We start from the raw sequence: 16,567 nt of genomic DNA, 5'->3' as shown, positions 1-16,567 counted from the left end.
CCTACGTTCGTCCTATAGTGAAATATTTAAAAAATAGTTGTAAAGCGTCCTATTTATAATAATTATAGGATATTCTATTGCCTTTAGAACGTGAATGTTAAAGTGTTTGAAATCCTATTGTTCATAAAATAGACTTCATACATAAAATTAAAAAAATAATGTTTGCAGGATGCTTTTTATGAATTTTACTTGAAGACAACAATGAATAAAAAAATAAATCCACAAATTTTTAAACATCGACATATTTTTTATTGAAATATATTAAGTAAAATGATCTAAACTTTTAAGTACATAGTACACAAGTAAGTAAATAGTAAATAAAAAAAGCAATTAATTTAATAATGGACAATAAAATGAAGAAAATCTTAACATTTGACAACTTCTGCAATATTCTCTATTAATATTAGTAATAATAATACAGCTCATTTAAAGTTCATATCAGTACTTTTTTTTTGACTGATAATGAGATTAATATTACAATAATTACACTTCTACTGTAGATGTAGACAATTTCTTTCAAGTTTCATTTAGGTGAATTTGAAGCCCTTGTCTATGTGGTTTAAGTTCAACTTGGCCCAGCGATTTTCAGGGTTCATACAGAATTGCCTCTTCAGAACTGTTACGAACCTACAGCAGATTACAGACAAAAGCATTAAAACAACATGAACATGAGGGAATTCTAAAGGTTAGTAGATATTGAGAGGATACTCACACAATGTGTCTAAGGGGGCAACTGCTACTTGTCCAGAAATAAGACTCCAGCTGTTTCTTAGGAATTCTGATATTGGTTACATTAAAGCAGCAGATACTATTTGCGACATCATCTGCAATAGGACCTGAAAAAGTAAAGGGTTCAAAATGTGATTCAACAGATTTTTAAACAGAATGTTTTTACTCTCCAGACTTTACATCCTTTACAACTTTATCCCCTGTTTTCACTCTGAAAGAGAAAAAAGATGTCAGAAGCAGACACTCACCCGCTGAGGTAAGTTGCACAGCACAACACAGCAGCAGAAGCAGAAACGAAGTCTTCAGGACTGTCATCATTCTCCAGGTATGATAAACTGTACGAGAGAAAGCTAGATTGTGAACTTTCAGCACTCCATTATATAGAGACGGTGAATTCGTTTCTGTGTTGAAAGAAATCCCCTATGCTGATTCTATGGACCAGTGACACAAGCTTTTCTAAGTACAACACTCTCTCTGAACCCTCTTCCTCTTTACTTGAAGGTGTTGCTTTATGTGCTAAAAATACATGTGTGCTGATACAACTTCACGTAAATACCCCACTTCATTTCAAATGACCTCCCATAGGCTCCTTAAAATAACTGCGCTTCTGAGATATACCACTTACAGTATCAATAAAAGTTTCCTATATCTTTCAGCAGCTCTTAATAATATTCAACTGGATTTATCAGTGAGAAATATAATTCATTTACAGATAAATCCTTATCTTATCCAAAGTGTTTCTCACATATAGAATACAGATAGTGAAGATAAATAATACATTTTCCTTTCTGAACTGTAACTAAGGGAGGCCTCAAGGTTGCATTAGTTCTTCATTATGGTTTACGCTGACTGCATAACTAGCTTTCTGATTATCTTCAGCAACATCCAGTGAAAATTCACAATGTGGGAATTGATCAAGCCTCATCCTAAAAGTATTTTAGTATAACGATCTGATCTGTCATGATCTCCTCATGTAGAATTTCTCAGTAAGAAGATATAACAGCGTATGTATCTCCTTTGTTGGCTTAGGTCTTTTGGAGCAAATAATCAGTGTTATTTTGTATTGTATACAACCTGGTGTAATAGCTTGTCTGTAACCCTAAATCTACTTGAATAAAATTTGCATTTGGTGTATGCGAAATTATTCATATTCAAAATTATTCAATTTATTATTTTGATTAATGCCTTTTATTTATTTATTTTATTCATTATTACTTTGTATGAATCTTATTAATCTCTTCTGTTCCAGTCATTGATGGCTATGTATTAATTTAATCATCATTTATCATTATATTCCTTGTTGCATTATTATTTTACATGTTATTGATTTCTTTAATCATATTTATATATATTGTAACGGTCACCAGCTGGAGTGCCCTTGAGAACCACCAGAGGGCACTCCACACCAGACTATATACTATATACAGACTATATATCTTACAGCAAAGGAGAGCCACCAAAGATCTTTCATTTGGAAATAATCAAACATATCAGAGCATATAGTTGAATATATATATATATATATATATATATATATATATATATATATATATATATGTATATATGTAACGGTCACCAGCTGGAGTGCCCTCTGGTGGTTCTCAAGGGCACTCCAGCTGGTGACCGTTACATATATACATATATCTATATATATATATATATTCAACTATATGCTCTGATATGTTTGATTATTTCCAAATGAAAGATCTTTGGTGGCTCTCCTTTGCTGTAAGATCGAGTGGGTGCATTCTCCCTTGATTAGGTGATGTACATTTGTATCAAAATATAGATCCATTTCAGACATGAAATCTGATATCTTCTCTTAAAGGTCCTAAAGGTGTCAAAACTTTATCTATTTTCATCTCTTTGCAACTGTAGCATTTGACCAGTCATGCCAACCTAGCCATTACACCAACTATGACAACTGTTTGACCTTTTCTTATCAGATCAAATCACAAGTTTAGGAAGATGTAAGTTTCCTGCATATCTATTCTTTGCTCTTATTTTGTTCTTCACTTCTGCTTCTTCTCTTCTACATCTCCACTCATTCTGCAAATATCTATTCTATATCTAAACCTATTTGCTATTATAATTTTCATATATACTCTCTACATTTGTTGTCTTTAATTGTACAATTTTAATTAGTAAATTTGATAGGCCTATTCCTTATTCAAATTTGATCTCTGGCATAATCATTATTTGTATGCCTGGATCTCATTGCATCACATTTGTACAAAGATCATTGGCGTGCCTACCTCTGGAACAATCGAGGTCCGTGTACGTTTTGATAGTTTGTTTTCCAATTTGAAATGAAATAAGCAGAAACGAGAAAACGGCCCCTTTATTCGTTTTTTCGTTTTTTCCAAAAAACGAAAAAACGAGATTTCGGCTTGATTTTTCGTTTTTTAGTTCACAGGCAAAAAACGAATAAATGACTTCAAAATTCGTTTTCCACATGTGGGCGGCCTGACACGCCCCCTTCCGCCGATTGGTCAAGCAAATCTGAGCATGTGACGTCATCAGTTGTCGCTCAGGTCAGGGTCTGTTCAACAAAATAATAGTCCTTTACTATGGCTACAGATTCTTAAACTGTACAGGGCAGGTCCGGGCTTTCTTCTGTGCAACTTTACGCGTTTCACAGAAATCTTTACATCAGAAATATTAATTATTAGTCTGCCACCAGCCTGTTTTATTTAGCTGTGTGTGGTGAAGCTGCGCTTGTCAGCGCCGAGCGGGAGAAACTCACTGACCAATGTTCAGTCAGCAGTCAGAACTTTTCTTTTAGACGCTCCGTTTTGCCACGGGATGGTGATTGCAAATACTGTAATGCCAATCGGCTGAGGGTGGGTACCGATGATGGTGAAATACATTTTTACTGAAACTGTAATCATATCCGCGACCCGTGCCGTGAGAATGAGACAGATGATTGACAGGACGATAGCGGAGGCAATTAAAGGCGCAAGATAACTTCTGTTAACAAAAACATAAATAAAAAACTGTTTGATATAAGTGACTTTGTCTTTGTTTTATTGTATTTGTTGTTTTTAGTCAAATAATTGTGAACCACAAACTGAGCCTTCGTTTTAAAGGTCAATTTCCAAATATATTTTATTTATTTGTTATAATATGGGTATTTTATAATACAGCAAAAATAAAAACAAGCACACGTAATATGTATGCCTATAGGCAAAACACCACCGTTTTTTGGTTTTGTTTGTGTGAACTTTTATCCCCAACCATATTTCTTCATGGGCTCCACGCCAGGGGTCACGCTCAGCACCCCTATACTTCCCATGGTAATTAACAGTATGCTGACCCAGTTTATATGTAAAATCTTTGGTATATGTAATCTATATGTAATATCTAAAAACACTTTACAGTGTGATGGAAATAAACTTTTCTTAAAGCGTCTTGTATCACCACAGATTTATTGACACCCTTCTATCTGTGTTGTATACTGTATACTGTAATAGACAATTGTCCTGCAGAATGAGCTGAAAACGTGCTGTCAATTTCCACCAAGAAGAGTTCCAAAATGCTTTGAAAATTTTAATTGATCCTGTTTGAGTTCATGCTTAATAGTTTGGCTTACTGTTCTCTGAATTAACACAAAGTAGTTATTAGTAAAAATGGGGGAAACTGGATCAAGTTCCTGTGGATTCAATGAATGTTCTTGATGGCATGCATTGTTTCTCGTTTTTATTGTTTGATTATACAGCCAGGACTGAACTTTCATTTGGGTTCCACCAGTAAGTGATTCTGCCTTTATATGTGTGTGTATGTATATATATATATATATATATATATTTTTTATTTTTTTTTTTTCATGGTATAGGCTAATTATGTAATCTGCTTATTGTGAGCCTAATGAGTAAATTGTCAAGTCAAGTCAAGTGTATTTGTATAGCGCTTTTCACAATACAGATTGTATCAAAGCAGCTTCACAGTATTAAATTAAAATAATACAACAAGGTTTGTTTCTAATGGAATTTATTGATTGATAAAATTAAAATTAAATATCCCCAAAATATCCCCAACTGAGCAAGCCAAAGGCAACAGTGGCAAGGAACCGAAAAACTCCATCAGGTGACCTAATGGAGAAAAAAAACCTTGGGAGAACCCAGGCTCAGTCGGGGCCAGTTCTCCTCTGGCGTTTATGAACTAGAGACCGGATTTAACTAAGATTAAAAATATTATATGAATGCCTGGCTGAAGAGATGCGTCTTTAATCTAGTTTTAAACTGGGAGAGCGAGTCTGAGCAACGAACAGTATCAGGAAGACTATTCCAGAGTTTCGGAGCCAAATGTGAAAATGCTCTCCCTCCTTTGGTTGATCTGGATATCCTAGGTATGACCAAAAGCCTCGAATTTAGTGATCTTAAAGAGCGCGATGGATTATAGGGCGATAGAAGATCCGTTAAATAGACTGGAGCTAAGCCGTTTAGGGCTTTATAAGTCAGTAGCAATACCTTGTTTATACGGGACTTTATAGGTAACCAATGTAGTGATGATAAAATCGGTGTTATATGATCATATTTTCTTGATCTAGTAAGAACTCTAGCGGCTGCATTTTGGACTAACTGTAGCTTGTTTATTGAGGATGCAGGACAACCAGCTAATAAAGCATTACAGTAATCTAGTCTCGAGGTCATGAATGCATGAACTAACTTTTCTGCATCAGAAACTGAGTGATCTGATGGGGATAAAATTGGTATTTAATCATTATCAGGCTGACTTGCCACCAACTACTGGTGTTTTTTTATATTTTGAAAGTAGTGTTTCATGTTGTCACTTCACATTTAATAGCCTCTTAGAATGAAATTGCTATGCAAATTCACAGTGCCTCCTTTGAGCTGCATTGGACAGTGTGTAATGTAAATCTAAATGCAGGGTCAGATGCTGCTTCTGTGCCACCTATACTGCAAAGCTGGGTGTTTGTTCATACAGAGTTAATCAGACAGCCTAAAGCCTCTTACGTTGTTGATTTAAATTTCAAAAAACAATTTGACATTTGCTCGCAATATTTTTCTTACAAAAAACCTCATCATTCTGCAGGACATTTGTCTATTACAGTATACAACACAGATAGAAGGGTGTCAATAAATCTGTGGTGATATACAAGACGCTTTAAGAAAAGTTTATTTCCATCACACTGTAAAGTGTTTTTAGATATTACATATAGATTACATATACCAAAGATTTTACATATAAACTGGGTCAGCATACTGTTAATTACCATGGGAAGTATAGGGGTGCTGAGCGTGACCCCTGGCGTGGAGCCCATGAAGAAATATGGTTGGGGATAAAAGTTCACACAAACAAAACCAAAAAACTGTGGTGTTTTGCCTATAGGCATACATATTACGTGTGCTTGTTTTTATTTTTGCTGTATTATAAAATACCCATATTATAACAAATAAATAAAATATATTTGGAAATTGCCCTTTAAAACGAAGGCTCAGTTTGTGGTTCACAATTATTTGACTAAAAACAACAAATACAATAAAACAAAGACAAAGTCACTTATATTAAACAGTTTTTTATTTATGTTTTTGTTAACAGAAGTTATCTTGCGCCTTTAATTGCCTCCGCTATCGTCCTGTCAATCATCTGTCTCATTCTCACGGCACGGGTCGCGGATATGATTACAGTTTCAGTAAAAATGTATTTCACCATCATCGGTACCCACCCTCAGCCGATTGGCATTACAGTATTTGCAATCACCATCCCGTGGCAAAACGGAGCGTCTAAAAGAAAAGTTCTGACTGCTGACTGAACATTGGTCAGTGAGTTTCTCCCGCTCGGCGCTGACAAGCGCAGCTTCACCACACACAGCTAAATAAAACAGGCTGGTGGCAGACTAATAATTAATATTTCTGATGTAAAGATTTCTGTGAAACGCGTAAAGTTGCACAGAAGAAAGCCCGGACCTGCCCTGTACAGTTTAAGAATCTGTAGCCATAGTAAAGGACTATTATTTTGTTGAACGTGTCTTGACCAAACGGCAACATACGACGAATAGGGTACCCCTAAAACGTCCATATGAGACGAAGACATAAGCGCACCAGCAGCGCCTGCTAGCGGTACCCTAACGCATACCTAAACCTACCCATAACCCGAATAGTCACATATGGACGTTTTAGGGGTACCCTATTCGTCGTATGTTGCCGTTTGGTCAAGACACGTCAGTATGTGACGTTTTGGGGTGAGACTGTGTTAACCTGAGCGACAACTGATGACGTCACATGCTCAGATTTGCTTGACCAATCGGCGGAAGGGGGCGTGTCAGGCCGCCCACATGTGGAAAACGAATTTTGAAGTCACTAGGCTTGTTTGAGATGAGCAAAATCTGCGCAGAATCGATCACCGGTGATCAGCGCGAGATGCATGCCGGTTAGAAATGTGTCCGAGTGCGGTCCGCCTTGCTCTGATGTCATGCTGACGTGAGTCAAAAATCTCTCGCGATCGCAAGGCGGATGTGTCGGATTCTGCAGGCGAGCGCAGTTGCTCTCCACTGACTGCGCTGATCAAAAGCATGATGGGAAACGACTTGCTGACGACACAGCTTAATGCTCATTGGTTTAAACAACTGTGATGTATTGTTCTCTTTTAAAATGTTTGATTTTAAAACTCTAATATCATGTTTTATGTGTATATTTTATGTGTGAATATTCCCAAACTATCTGACAGTGCGATCTCTTTGGGTTATGCAATTTAATTTTTATAAAAAAATAAAATAAATAAAAACACATATGTCTGTATTAAAGAAAAAAATATTGATAAACATGTATTTGGAATGGAATTAAATAAGTACTTTGGGTGTCTTGTTCATTTTATTTATTTTAATATAAAAGCAACAGAACTTAAATTACATCCAGTTTATTAGCAACACCGTGCACGAGCGTGAATATCGTGAATCCCGCGATATCCATCTTTGATCTCACAGGTGTCAGATCCATTGCGAGAAGAGAGACTGTCCGTCTTGCCTGCGCTTTTTTCACTCCTCCCCTCACTGCAGCCGCCTACTCTCGCACACATTTCAGGCGAGGCTAGGCGCATCTCAAACAAGCCTATTTATTCGTTTTTTTGCCTGTGAACTAAAAAACGAAAAATCAAGCCGAAATCTCGTTTTTTCGTTTTTTGGAAAAAACGAATAAAGGGGCCGTTTTCTCGTTTCTGCTTATTTCATTTCAAATTGGAAAACAAACTATCAAAACGTACACGGACCATTGGAAAACAAACTATCAAAACGTACACGGACCCATCGATATATCTATAGTATATGTCCAAAAAACTGGTAGGCCTAATGTCATACTTTGTAGTAGTGGTATCATGGCGTAATAATCTGTTTGGTTGTAAAATGTATTTATTACCTGAATGAAATTAAATCGAATGTATCGTCCTGTGGAATCATTCATTCACAGACAGCATATGAAGATGTTCAGATAATAAAGATATTCATCACTGGCTAACAAAATTATGCACTGCATATTTAATGGCCTACTTTTGTTCATTGTTTTATGTGGTGTGTAATTTGAATAAACTCATGAAAGTATAATATTATTATGTCTTTTGTACATTTTTACCAAGACTGATCAAGTACTGTTTCTCTTGAAATCCTTGAAATCCCCAATACATTTAATAATTCTCAAAAAAAGAGCTGACTTCAGAAATAAATAGCACTATTGTGTATTATAATGAAAGATCATAATCAGAAGACACCTTTAGAATTCACTTTTATTAGTCATTTTAATGTCCACAAAACACTACAATGAAGTTTCATATTTGTATAAATATAGAGAAAACGTTTATCATGCAGAGGTGTACAATGTATAGAATAATTTAAAAGAAATATGAATAATAAATTAATTATAATAGAACAATAAGTATGAAGATTTTTCTCCATTTAAATACTAAACAAGATTTAGACTGTAGTGCTCGGAGTCTTTGCTGTAGTTGTTCTGTGTCTGTTGTTCACTTTAGCAACATGGTCGCTCACCCAGGACGTCTTTGGATGTACACAGATCTCCTTTCCAATAACTGTCCGAAACCTGAGGACAAAAAAAACCCATCAAAACAACACTTAGGTAAAAGATTTGATCAGACTGAATCATTCCGTTTGGCTCTGTAAATCTTGAGAGGACACTTACACAACAGCTGGTGTGGGACAGCTGCTGCTGGTCCAGTAAAAAGACACCACTCGGCTCAGGGGGATTTTGATATCGGAGAACTGGAAACAACATGTTGATAGAACTTCAAGTGCTATAGGACCTGAAAGAATACAATGTGTTTATAACCTATGTCACTGAAAAACATTTCAAAAGGTTTCACCTTTAAACTTAATAAACATACAGTAAATGCAAATGCTGATGAAATAAAATGAACGGCATTATAATCCCCAAAATAAACTGCATTATAATAGCACAGATAACATGAACTACATAATGTACTCACTACTTGAAGTCAGCTGAATAGAGATGAAGAGCAGCAGAAACATCAGATTTCTCATTTTTCACGCGTTTCAGCCCTTTCTGATCTATGAGTCTGGTCTGAGAGTGTGTACTGAATGACCTGTCAGTGTCACATTATAGTGAGGCAGGGCCGTTTGAAGGAATTTGGGGGCCCCAAGCAAAATGGACATGGAGGAACCCCCAATAAAAAACATATTATAATTCCGTCCGTTCGAAAAAAAAGTTGCACTAACTGTTTGTTACAAGCAGCATTTGCCGTCAGGCAGGTAGCTAACATAAACATATTTTTTCTAGCCTACCTGCTGCAAAATTACACCATTTGTACAAGACAAGTGGAGCTATTTTATCCCGTGTAATTTATCACTTACCACTAGGGGTGTAACAAAATTCACGGTTCGGTTCAATACGATACACACGGTTTGGTATGTTTTCGATACAGCAAAAAGAAAGAAATGCCAATTTCCTTGATTTATTTATTTATTTTCTTTTTTTAATTAAAACTAGCATCATAAAATATGATTTCTTTTTACTTTGAGCAATTCTGGAGCTATAATTGACTCTTCTTAGGAGCATATAAAACAAAACAGCTCCTTGGAAAAAATTAAATGTAATATTGTAGTAGTTATAAACAAATGTTTATTTTAGTTAAGATTAACATTTGAGGGCATTGTATTCATAATGTCAAAATAAAACCGACGTAATGTTACTTGAAGGCATTATAGCCTACTATTCCTGCCAAACTATGTGAATGTTTCTCACTACATCTCGCAGCGATGTTATTACTTCTGTGGCGAATTCAAATGCTTTCTTTACTGGATCTCTTATTAGCGCTGTGTAGTAACAGTGTCGCATGATCACGATCGGCTCGCGCTGCACTGGTCCAAACTGATAAACAACGGTCCGTCAACCACACAATAAAGCCTCTGTACACTTTACGCGACCGCGATGGCGCGAGGGTCCGCAAGGGTCCGCGTGACGTAAAAATCGTCATCGGGGGTGCGCGCGGAGGCTCGTTGCGGACTGGCGCGTGCCTCCCATTTTTTGTGACCGCGCGGACCAAGGGCGCGCGTTCATTAGGTTAAAACCGCGAAAGAGATGGAAATAACATGGACGCCGAATTTGAAAAAACGGAAAACGCGTGCATGCTAGAAATAGAACCAATGCCTATTTTTCACGCAAGCCTGTTGGAAGCGTTTCCAGGCAAAATAGAATAGGAAAAGATGTTTATATGTCATTTTGACACGAATACATATTAATAAATGTCATTTTGATGTTTGAAAGTGTCTAGGTTTTGACATAAATGCAAATATAAACTATAAATATTTAAAATATTATCGATTAGGCTATACTGGCCAGACCGATCTACTGCGCATGCGTTGAACGCGTTTACCGAGCGGACCTCAGCAGAAAGTATAAATACAAGTAGTCCGCGTCCGAGCTGTGCGCAGCTGTCGTGTACGCGTCCAAACTGGAGTATAACAGAGGCTTAACGAGTAGCCCAGTTTCGTTCCGTTTGCATTACGTTTGCACATTTGATGCTGGGCAATGTTGTCTCTATATTATGAGCGCGCTTGCCACGCGCAACGCGCCTACATTTGAAATAACGAAATTTTGGTCGGCAGGAAAAATGATCCAACGAACCGTTCGGTTTGAAAATGCGTACCGAACACTGAACCGAAAGCCTCGTACCGAACACTGAACCGAAAGCCTCGTACCGAACGGTTCAATACGAATACGTGTATCGTTACACCCCTACTTACCACTATCTTGTTTTTTCTTAACCTCCTCTTCCTTTCTCTTCATTCTTTTCTGGCTTCCTGAAGCATAATTCCGCTTCATGATGACTGCCGAGGAGTTTTTGTATTTTGCCGGCAGCAGAGATCGCGTGGTTGGCTGGCTGCTGTCAGCGACTACTGAGAGGGGCCCCCTTGAGGAGGATCCCGATAACAGTGTCATTGCACTTTACTGCATTGACTATCAAAGGGGCGCTCACACAGTTTGTCGTTGCATTTTATTCTTAACAAGTCGTTGTCTTGGAGCCCCAGGCCAGCTCGGGGCCCCAAGCAATTGCTTGGTTTGCCTGCCATGTCGCGACGGGCCTGAGTGAGGGACATTGACGTTCATTGATGACATTCACAGAAATCTGTTTCAAAGTATAGTGACTGAATGAGGATCCATTTGTTCCCTTTTTGTCTGTTCCCTCTCTTGCATAAATTTCTTTTTTTTTTAAATTATGTTTTGGCTCTAAATAATGTTTTCCCTGTAAATACAATCTTGCTAGACATAAAATAAGAGGTTTGGTACATACAGAAAGTATTGTTTACTTAAGAATTTCTGAGTTGAAATTATTATTTCTTCTATTTGGCTTCACTTGTCTGCGTTGAATCCAATGGGGTCGCTGTGTCCAGTTTATATACTGTCTATGGTTGGTAGTCATAAACAATTTCACCGCTAGATGGGAGAAAATCCTACACAGCTTTAAATGTAAATTAGTTAATCTGACATACTACAATGAAAAGGAATAATTCACCCCAAATTAAAAATGCTGCCATCATTTACACACTTATGTCTTTCCAAACCTGTAGGCCTAATCTTTCTAATATGTGGTACACAAAAGATGATATTCTGAAGAATGTTTACATCTAATTTCCATAAAATGAAAGTGGATGGTGATCAGTGTCTGGTTGCTTAAACTGCTTAGACTAGTCTAATTAGTAATCTGTTCTTTTCTTCTTTAAGAAGGGTTAAAACATTTAATTCAGTTACATAAAAACATAGATTGGTCTATAATTTGAAAAAGTAAGACTGATGACTGATTACTGAAGACTTGTTGGACAAACTGCACTCTTATTGGCATTTGGAAAGGTATCCATTGCACAAAAGGTTCTTTATAGTGGAAAAGTTCTTTATTCAAATGTTTTTCACACTAAGAAAAAAAAAGTAAAAGCAGCTTAAATCATCCTAAAAATAGATCATACAACCTGTGTGCATATTTCAAAAAATCTGAAGACATGGTGTGAGAAACAGAATGAAACTCATTTTTCATTAGAAATCTTACCTTGACATTCTTACTTTATTATAGCCATGGTCACCATTGACTAACATTTAAAAAAGGGCATCTTGAACATTCTGCACTTAATTACAATTTTTGTGTTTCCCACTAGAAAGAAATGAGATGTCGGTGAGCAAGACATTCACAGATTTTCATTTTAAAGGGCCATGTGAATATTTCACAGAAGCAAATGCTTTGAGAAAATATTTCAGTGTCATGCAGAGGGTAACTTTTTCTCATCATATTGCCTAAGTATGAGAGAGAATCCTGTAAAAGATATTCAAGTAAATGCACTTCTGAGGATCAACCATGCTGATATCATGGTTTGAGCTGTTTCCATTCCTCATTCTCTTTGTACTTGTTTTATTTCTCCTCAGTGTTATAAGAAAGGACGCAATTCATGCTTTCTTCAAGTTGGCTTACTCAGCATTCATTGTCTGAATATTTCACAGGGGCAAATATTCTGAGAAAGAGAGATGTACAGTATGTCCACCAGAGGTTCATGTGTATTCAAAGTTTTTTTTTTTTTCATTATAGTTTTGTTTTAGACTTGACTTTCCCTTACTTTCTCTTTACTACAGAGTTTTGCGAGCGTATGTAAAGTTTCTCGGGGGAAAGTAAAACCTTTGCAAGTGAATGCAAAAGCATTGAAATATAGTTTTTCCTCCCATCTCATATTTTTTTTTCGATCACCATGTCCCTTTTAGGGGCCCTGTACTTTTCTAGTTTACTAACAAGACCACTTCTCTTCATAACTGTGAAAAAAAATGATATGTAAAAACAAAACATAAGTTTTACCCAGACAGACAGTTTTTAGATGCTCCAATAAGAAGAAAGAAGAAACTAGATTTCTTGTGAATGGAACACGTGGTGTTGCATCATGTCTGTGTGGTTTTATAATCACCTCCTCAGCATTTACTTACAGTCATGTATTTCACTGCTTTGTGTCACAATTGCAACTCTGTATTATATTGCGCTGTAATGTCTTAGACTGCAACAGACTGAATATTTTGCTCAAGATCGGCCTTGCTAGTCTCAAATTAAGGGTGAATTTTAAGCACTGAGCATTAAAGGCACACTATGCAAGATTTGTACCTTAATATAACAGCTTCGAAATCATTTCGATGGTAAACGAACTCATAGTAGGGCGAATCATTCCGATAGCAAAACCAGCAATGCAAGTTTGAGAGGTGGCGCCCTGTCAAATCTCGCGAGAATCACGGCTTGCTTTACGGCACGACGTCACATACATCAACAACATATGAAGCAGCCTCTATGGAAGACACTAGCACGCATTTCAGACGTGAATCATGGCAGAGTCGACGAAGAAAATGAAGAAAGCATGGTCGGAAGAGTCAAGGAAAAGAAAACTACGGCTCTGCGTGAGTGGTATTTACGACAGTAACGTTAAATACAAGTACTCCACAGCGACTCTAGGGGTCGCTGTTTGAGAAAAACGGAAACTGCATAGTGTGCCTTTAAACATCAATACGCTCTATGCACGAACGCTGCTGACGTATTTCCGGTACAATCTCAGCCAGCGTCTTTACTTCCGCATAGTGCGTTTAGTGTACTAGCGGCAAAACTTTCATAAAATTAATTTTCTCAGAAACGGAGACAACGATTTTAGAAACCGATTCGCTAGTCAGATTTCACTCTCAGGTGTGACAGCTAACTGCCTCACAATATTGTTAACATCATTCACGTTAACCGCTGGAATTTCTTGTAAACAGTGAGTGTAATTTACCATTATCTCCACCGAATGCAAAACGCAGCACCGGATGTAACTCAGCGGGCTGAGACAAAACACGGAAGCGATCATGCATAGAGCCTATTGCATGATGTTGCCTCAGGGGCATTTACAGTACTTTACACAACACCATTTTCAACTAAAAACGGAAAACTTTGTATGTGTTTTGGCCGTTTGGTGTTTTGGGGGCCTGAAAACGCAAACTTTTTAAAAATGGGGTTCAAAGCGAAAGTTTTGAAAACAATACCATTATCATCTCTGTGTCAAGTACAAAAATGTGAATTTGTGAAAACGGTGACATCATGCACATGCGTATTAGGCTACGTGTTGTCTATAGGCACGTAGAGTTTCTTTACTAAGTGACATCGCCAACTACTGGCCAGGCAGCATAATAGCATTTTCAGTCGTTTTCATGGATCCATGTGAACGGGGATCGTTTTGACAAAGTTGTCATCTGTATGCCGAAACTTTCAAAGATGCAAAAGAAAAACGTTTCTGTTTTTAGTACATTGTTGTCGTCGTGTAAACATACCCTCAGAGCAACAAACCAATTTCCATCACATGGTGAATATTAGATTGAAATAAAATGATTAACGAAGAAGGGGTGACACACAGTAAACATTGTTTTTAATGTCTTTTTTAAAACATTTACAGTCATATACATTTTTTGTATGTTTTGAGGTATTGCTTTGTCACTGTTGAAAGAAACAGCTTGCTGATATGGATGCATATGCAGAGTATACAGTTATTTTTATATATATTTACAAAAATATTTATAATTTTGTATATATGCACACAGAGAGCATCTAGAGGTACCTTTTCAGTATAAAGATAGATGTGTCTTTCAGTGTACCAATTCAGAAAAGCCAGTACTTTAATAGTTGGCTTACCTCTGGAACAGTCTTTTCCGATAGATCACAACAAAAGTATGATCATACTGGCCCGTATTTCTTCTTCTGATCCCTCACACGTCTTATATTGGGTATCAACTTCTGGCATTTTAGAGTCCTCGGTTTAATTAGACTGAAAAACTCTTTTGCATCAGTCTATTAAACCAGGAACAGAGCTGTGATAAATGTGAGTTTATTTTTTGGAGTATGTTGTGTATGAACAGAATGTCTTGTGTTGTAATTGTTTTAAACTGAGTATTTACGTAAATTGTGTTGGTAATTTGCGACGAAGTTGACCTTATGGATGCAAAATGAATTTCTGTGAAAACTAACAATAAAGTTGTGTTCATTGTATGAAATATTTATATTATTTTCTAGATTGTTTAATATTTATTTACTAGATTTGTTTTGTTTTACCCATCTCCTTTTACTACTGACTTTTAAATAAAAATAAAATAAGTTAAATACCATTTAGATAAAAAGATAGCATTAAAAACATCACAACATTATATTTATAATCATTTATATTTTATTAAAAAGCTCCAATCACATAACTTATTTAAAAAAATATTTTCATGTACACATCAGAAATAGTGGTCAGATTTACAATATAAGGATGCAGAGTTCAAGTAAAAACAGTTTAGCTTGTTTTAGACTGTTGGTCTCTGAGATGTTTTTGTTTTTGCAGCAGCAGTTGTTGTTGATGTTGATGTTGTTGTTGATTTTGATGTTGTTGATGTTGTTGATGTTGTTGATGTTGTTGTTGTTGTATTAGCAGATGCAGCAGATGTTGTTCTCTTGACCACTTTATCAACATGGCCGTTCACCCAGGTGGTCTCTGGATCTACACAGATCTCTCTACCTGCTAATGTCTGAAACCTGAGGGGGAAAAGGACAAAACAAAATTTAGATCAAAGTTTTTTAATGGAGTGTTTTTTAGTGGAGATTGAATTTGCAGTTTGAAAATGAAATAATGTTTAAGATGACACTCACACAATGGCTCGTTTGGCACAGTTGCTGCTGGTCCAGAAGTAAGACTTCACCAGTTTCACAGGAATCTTCACATTACTGAACTCCATACAGCACTTCTCAGCCACATTAGCTGATAGGGGAGCTGAAATATGGAGACAAATCGGGCTATCACAAATATATACCATGCTCATGCAAAAAAAAAAAAAATCAATTAAATTTTCAATTACTCTTGTTACTAACTTATTACATAGTTGCTGTATTTTTAAATCACCTAATGCAACAAATGAAACTAAACCTGACAAAAATAATCTGAAAACAATACATTTTATCTTAATTATCAATCAAAGAGTCCTCACCGCTTGAAGTCATCGGCACAGAGCAGAAGAGAACCAGGACCAGCAGAAACATCAGGCTTCTCATTCTTCAAGATGTTTGTTCACACTGTCAGAAAGAGTCTGTAGAGCTTGAAGATCTCAGAGCAGATGTGTCCAGAACAACGTCTGAGCTCCTTCTTATATACATAGTAGGAGAGGAATTCTTCATAAAGACATTCATGTAAATCCATTTCTGAGTAACAATACTGTAAGATGCGAGTTGTTTTTAGCTCTTCCTTTTTCTGCTCTGTCGCTCGTGTAAGACAGTGGAAGGTACTTTTATTTCAGATTCACTGAAAACATGCTTCAGGAACGCAACACACGGCTTC

The 16,567-nt window shown here is 36.6% G+C and overlaps 2 protein-coding genes and 1 long non-coding RNA gene across 4 annotated transcripts; all 3 read right to left on the bottom strand.

Annotated features, from left to right (window-relative positions):
• Nucleotides 1-231: 231 nt before the first annotated feature.
• LOC311070537 lies at nt 232-1,261 on the bottom strand. The gene is made up of 3 exons (XR_014603684.1): nt 978-1,261; nt 713-836; nt 232-627 (listed from the first exon to the last, which is right to left on the bottom strand). It is a non-coding gene; the product is annotated as an uncharacterized lncRNA (long non-coding RNA).
• Nucleotides 1,262-8,448: 7,187 nt separating this feature from the next.
• LOC311071423 (monocyte chemotactic protein 1B-like) lies at nt 8,449-9,320 on the bottom strand. Its single transcript, XM_084095828.1, has 3 exons — nt 9,184-9,320; nt 8,880-9,000; nt 8,449-8,780 (listed from the first exon to the last, which is right to left on the bottom strand). The coding sequence occupies exons 1-3, from the start codon at nt 9,236-9,238 to the stop codon at nt 8,654-8,656; spliced, it is 303 nt and encodes a 100-aa protein (XP_083951954.1). The 5' UTR covers nt 9,239-9,320; the 3' UTR covers nt 8,449-8,653.
• A 6,090-nt stretch (nt 9,321-15,410) lies between these two features.
• LOC311071193 (C-C motif chemokine 4-like) lies at nt 15,411-16,472 on the bottom strand. Of its 2 annotated transcripts, none has more exons than XM_084095420.1 (3): nt 16,221-16,472; nt 15,886-16,006; nt 15,411-15,771 (listed from the first exon to the last, which is right to left on the bottom strand). In XM_084095420.1, the coding sequence occupies exons 1-3, from the start codon at nt 16,282-16,284 to the stop codon at nt 15,543-15,545; spliced, it is 414 nt and encodes a 137-aa protein (XP_083951546.1). In that variant the 5' UTR covers nt 16,285-16,472; the 3' UTR covers nt 15,411-15,542. The 2 variants fall into 2 exon arrangements, with proteins under 2 accessions (XP_083951546.1, XP_083951547.1); XM_084095421.1 differs by having other exon boundaries at nt 15,886-15,994.
• Nucleotides 16,473-16,567: the final 95 nt, after the last annotated feature.

Source organism: Abramis brama (assembly GCF_963993115.1).
Source record: "Abramis brama genome assembly, chromosome: 20".
In the NCBI taxonomy this organism is placed as follows: Eukaryota; Metazoa; Chordata; class Actinopteri; order Cypriniformes; family Leuciscidae; genus Abramis; species Abramis brama.
This window is presented reverse-complemented; position numbering and strand designations above follow the sequence as displayed.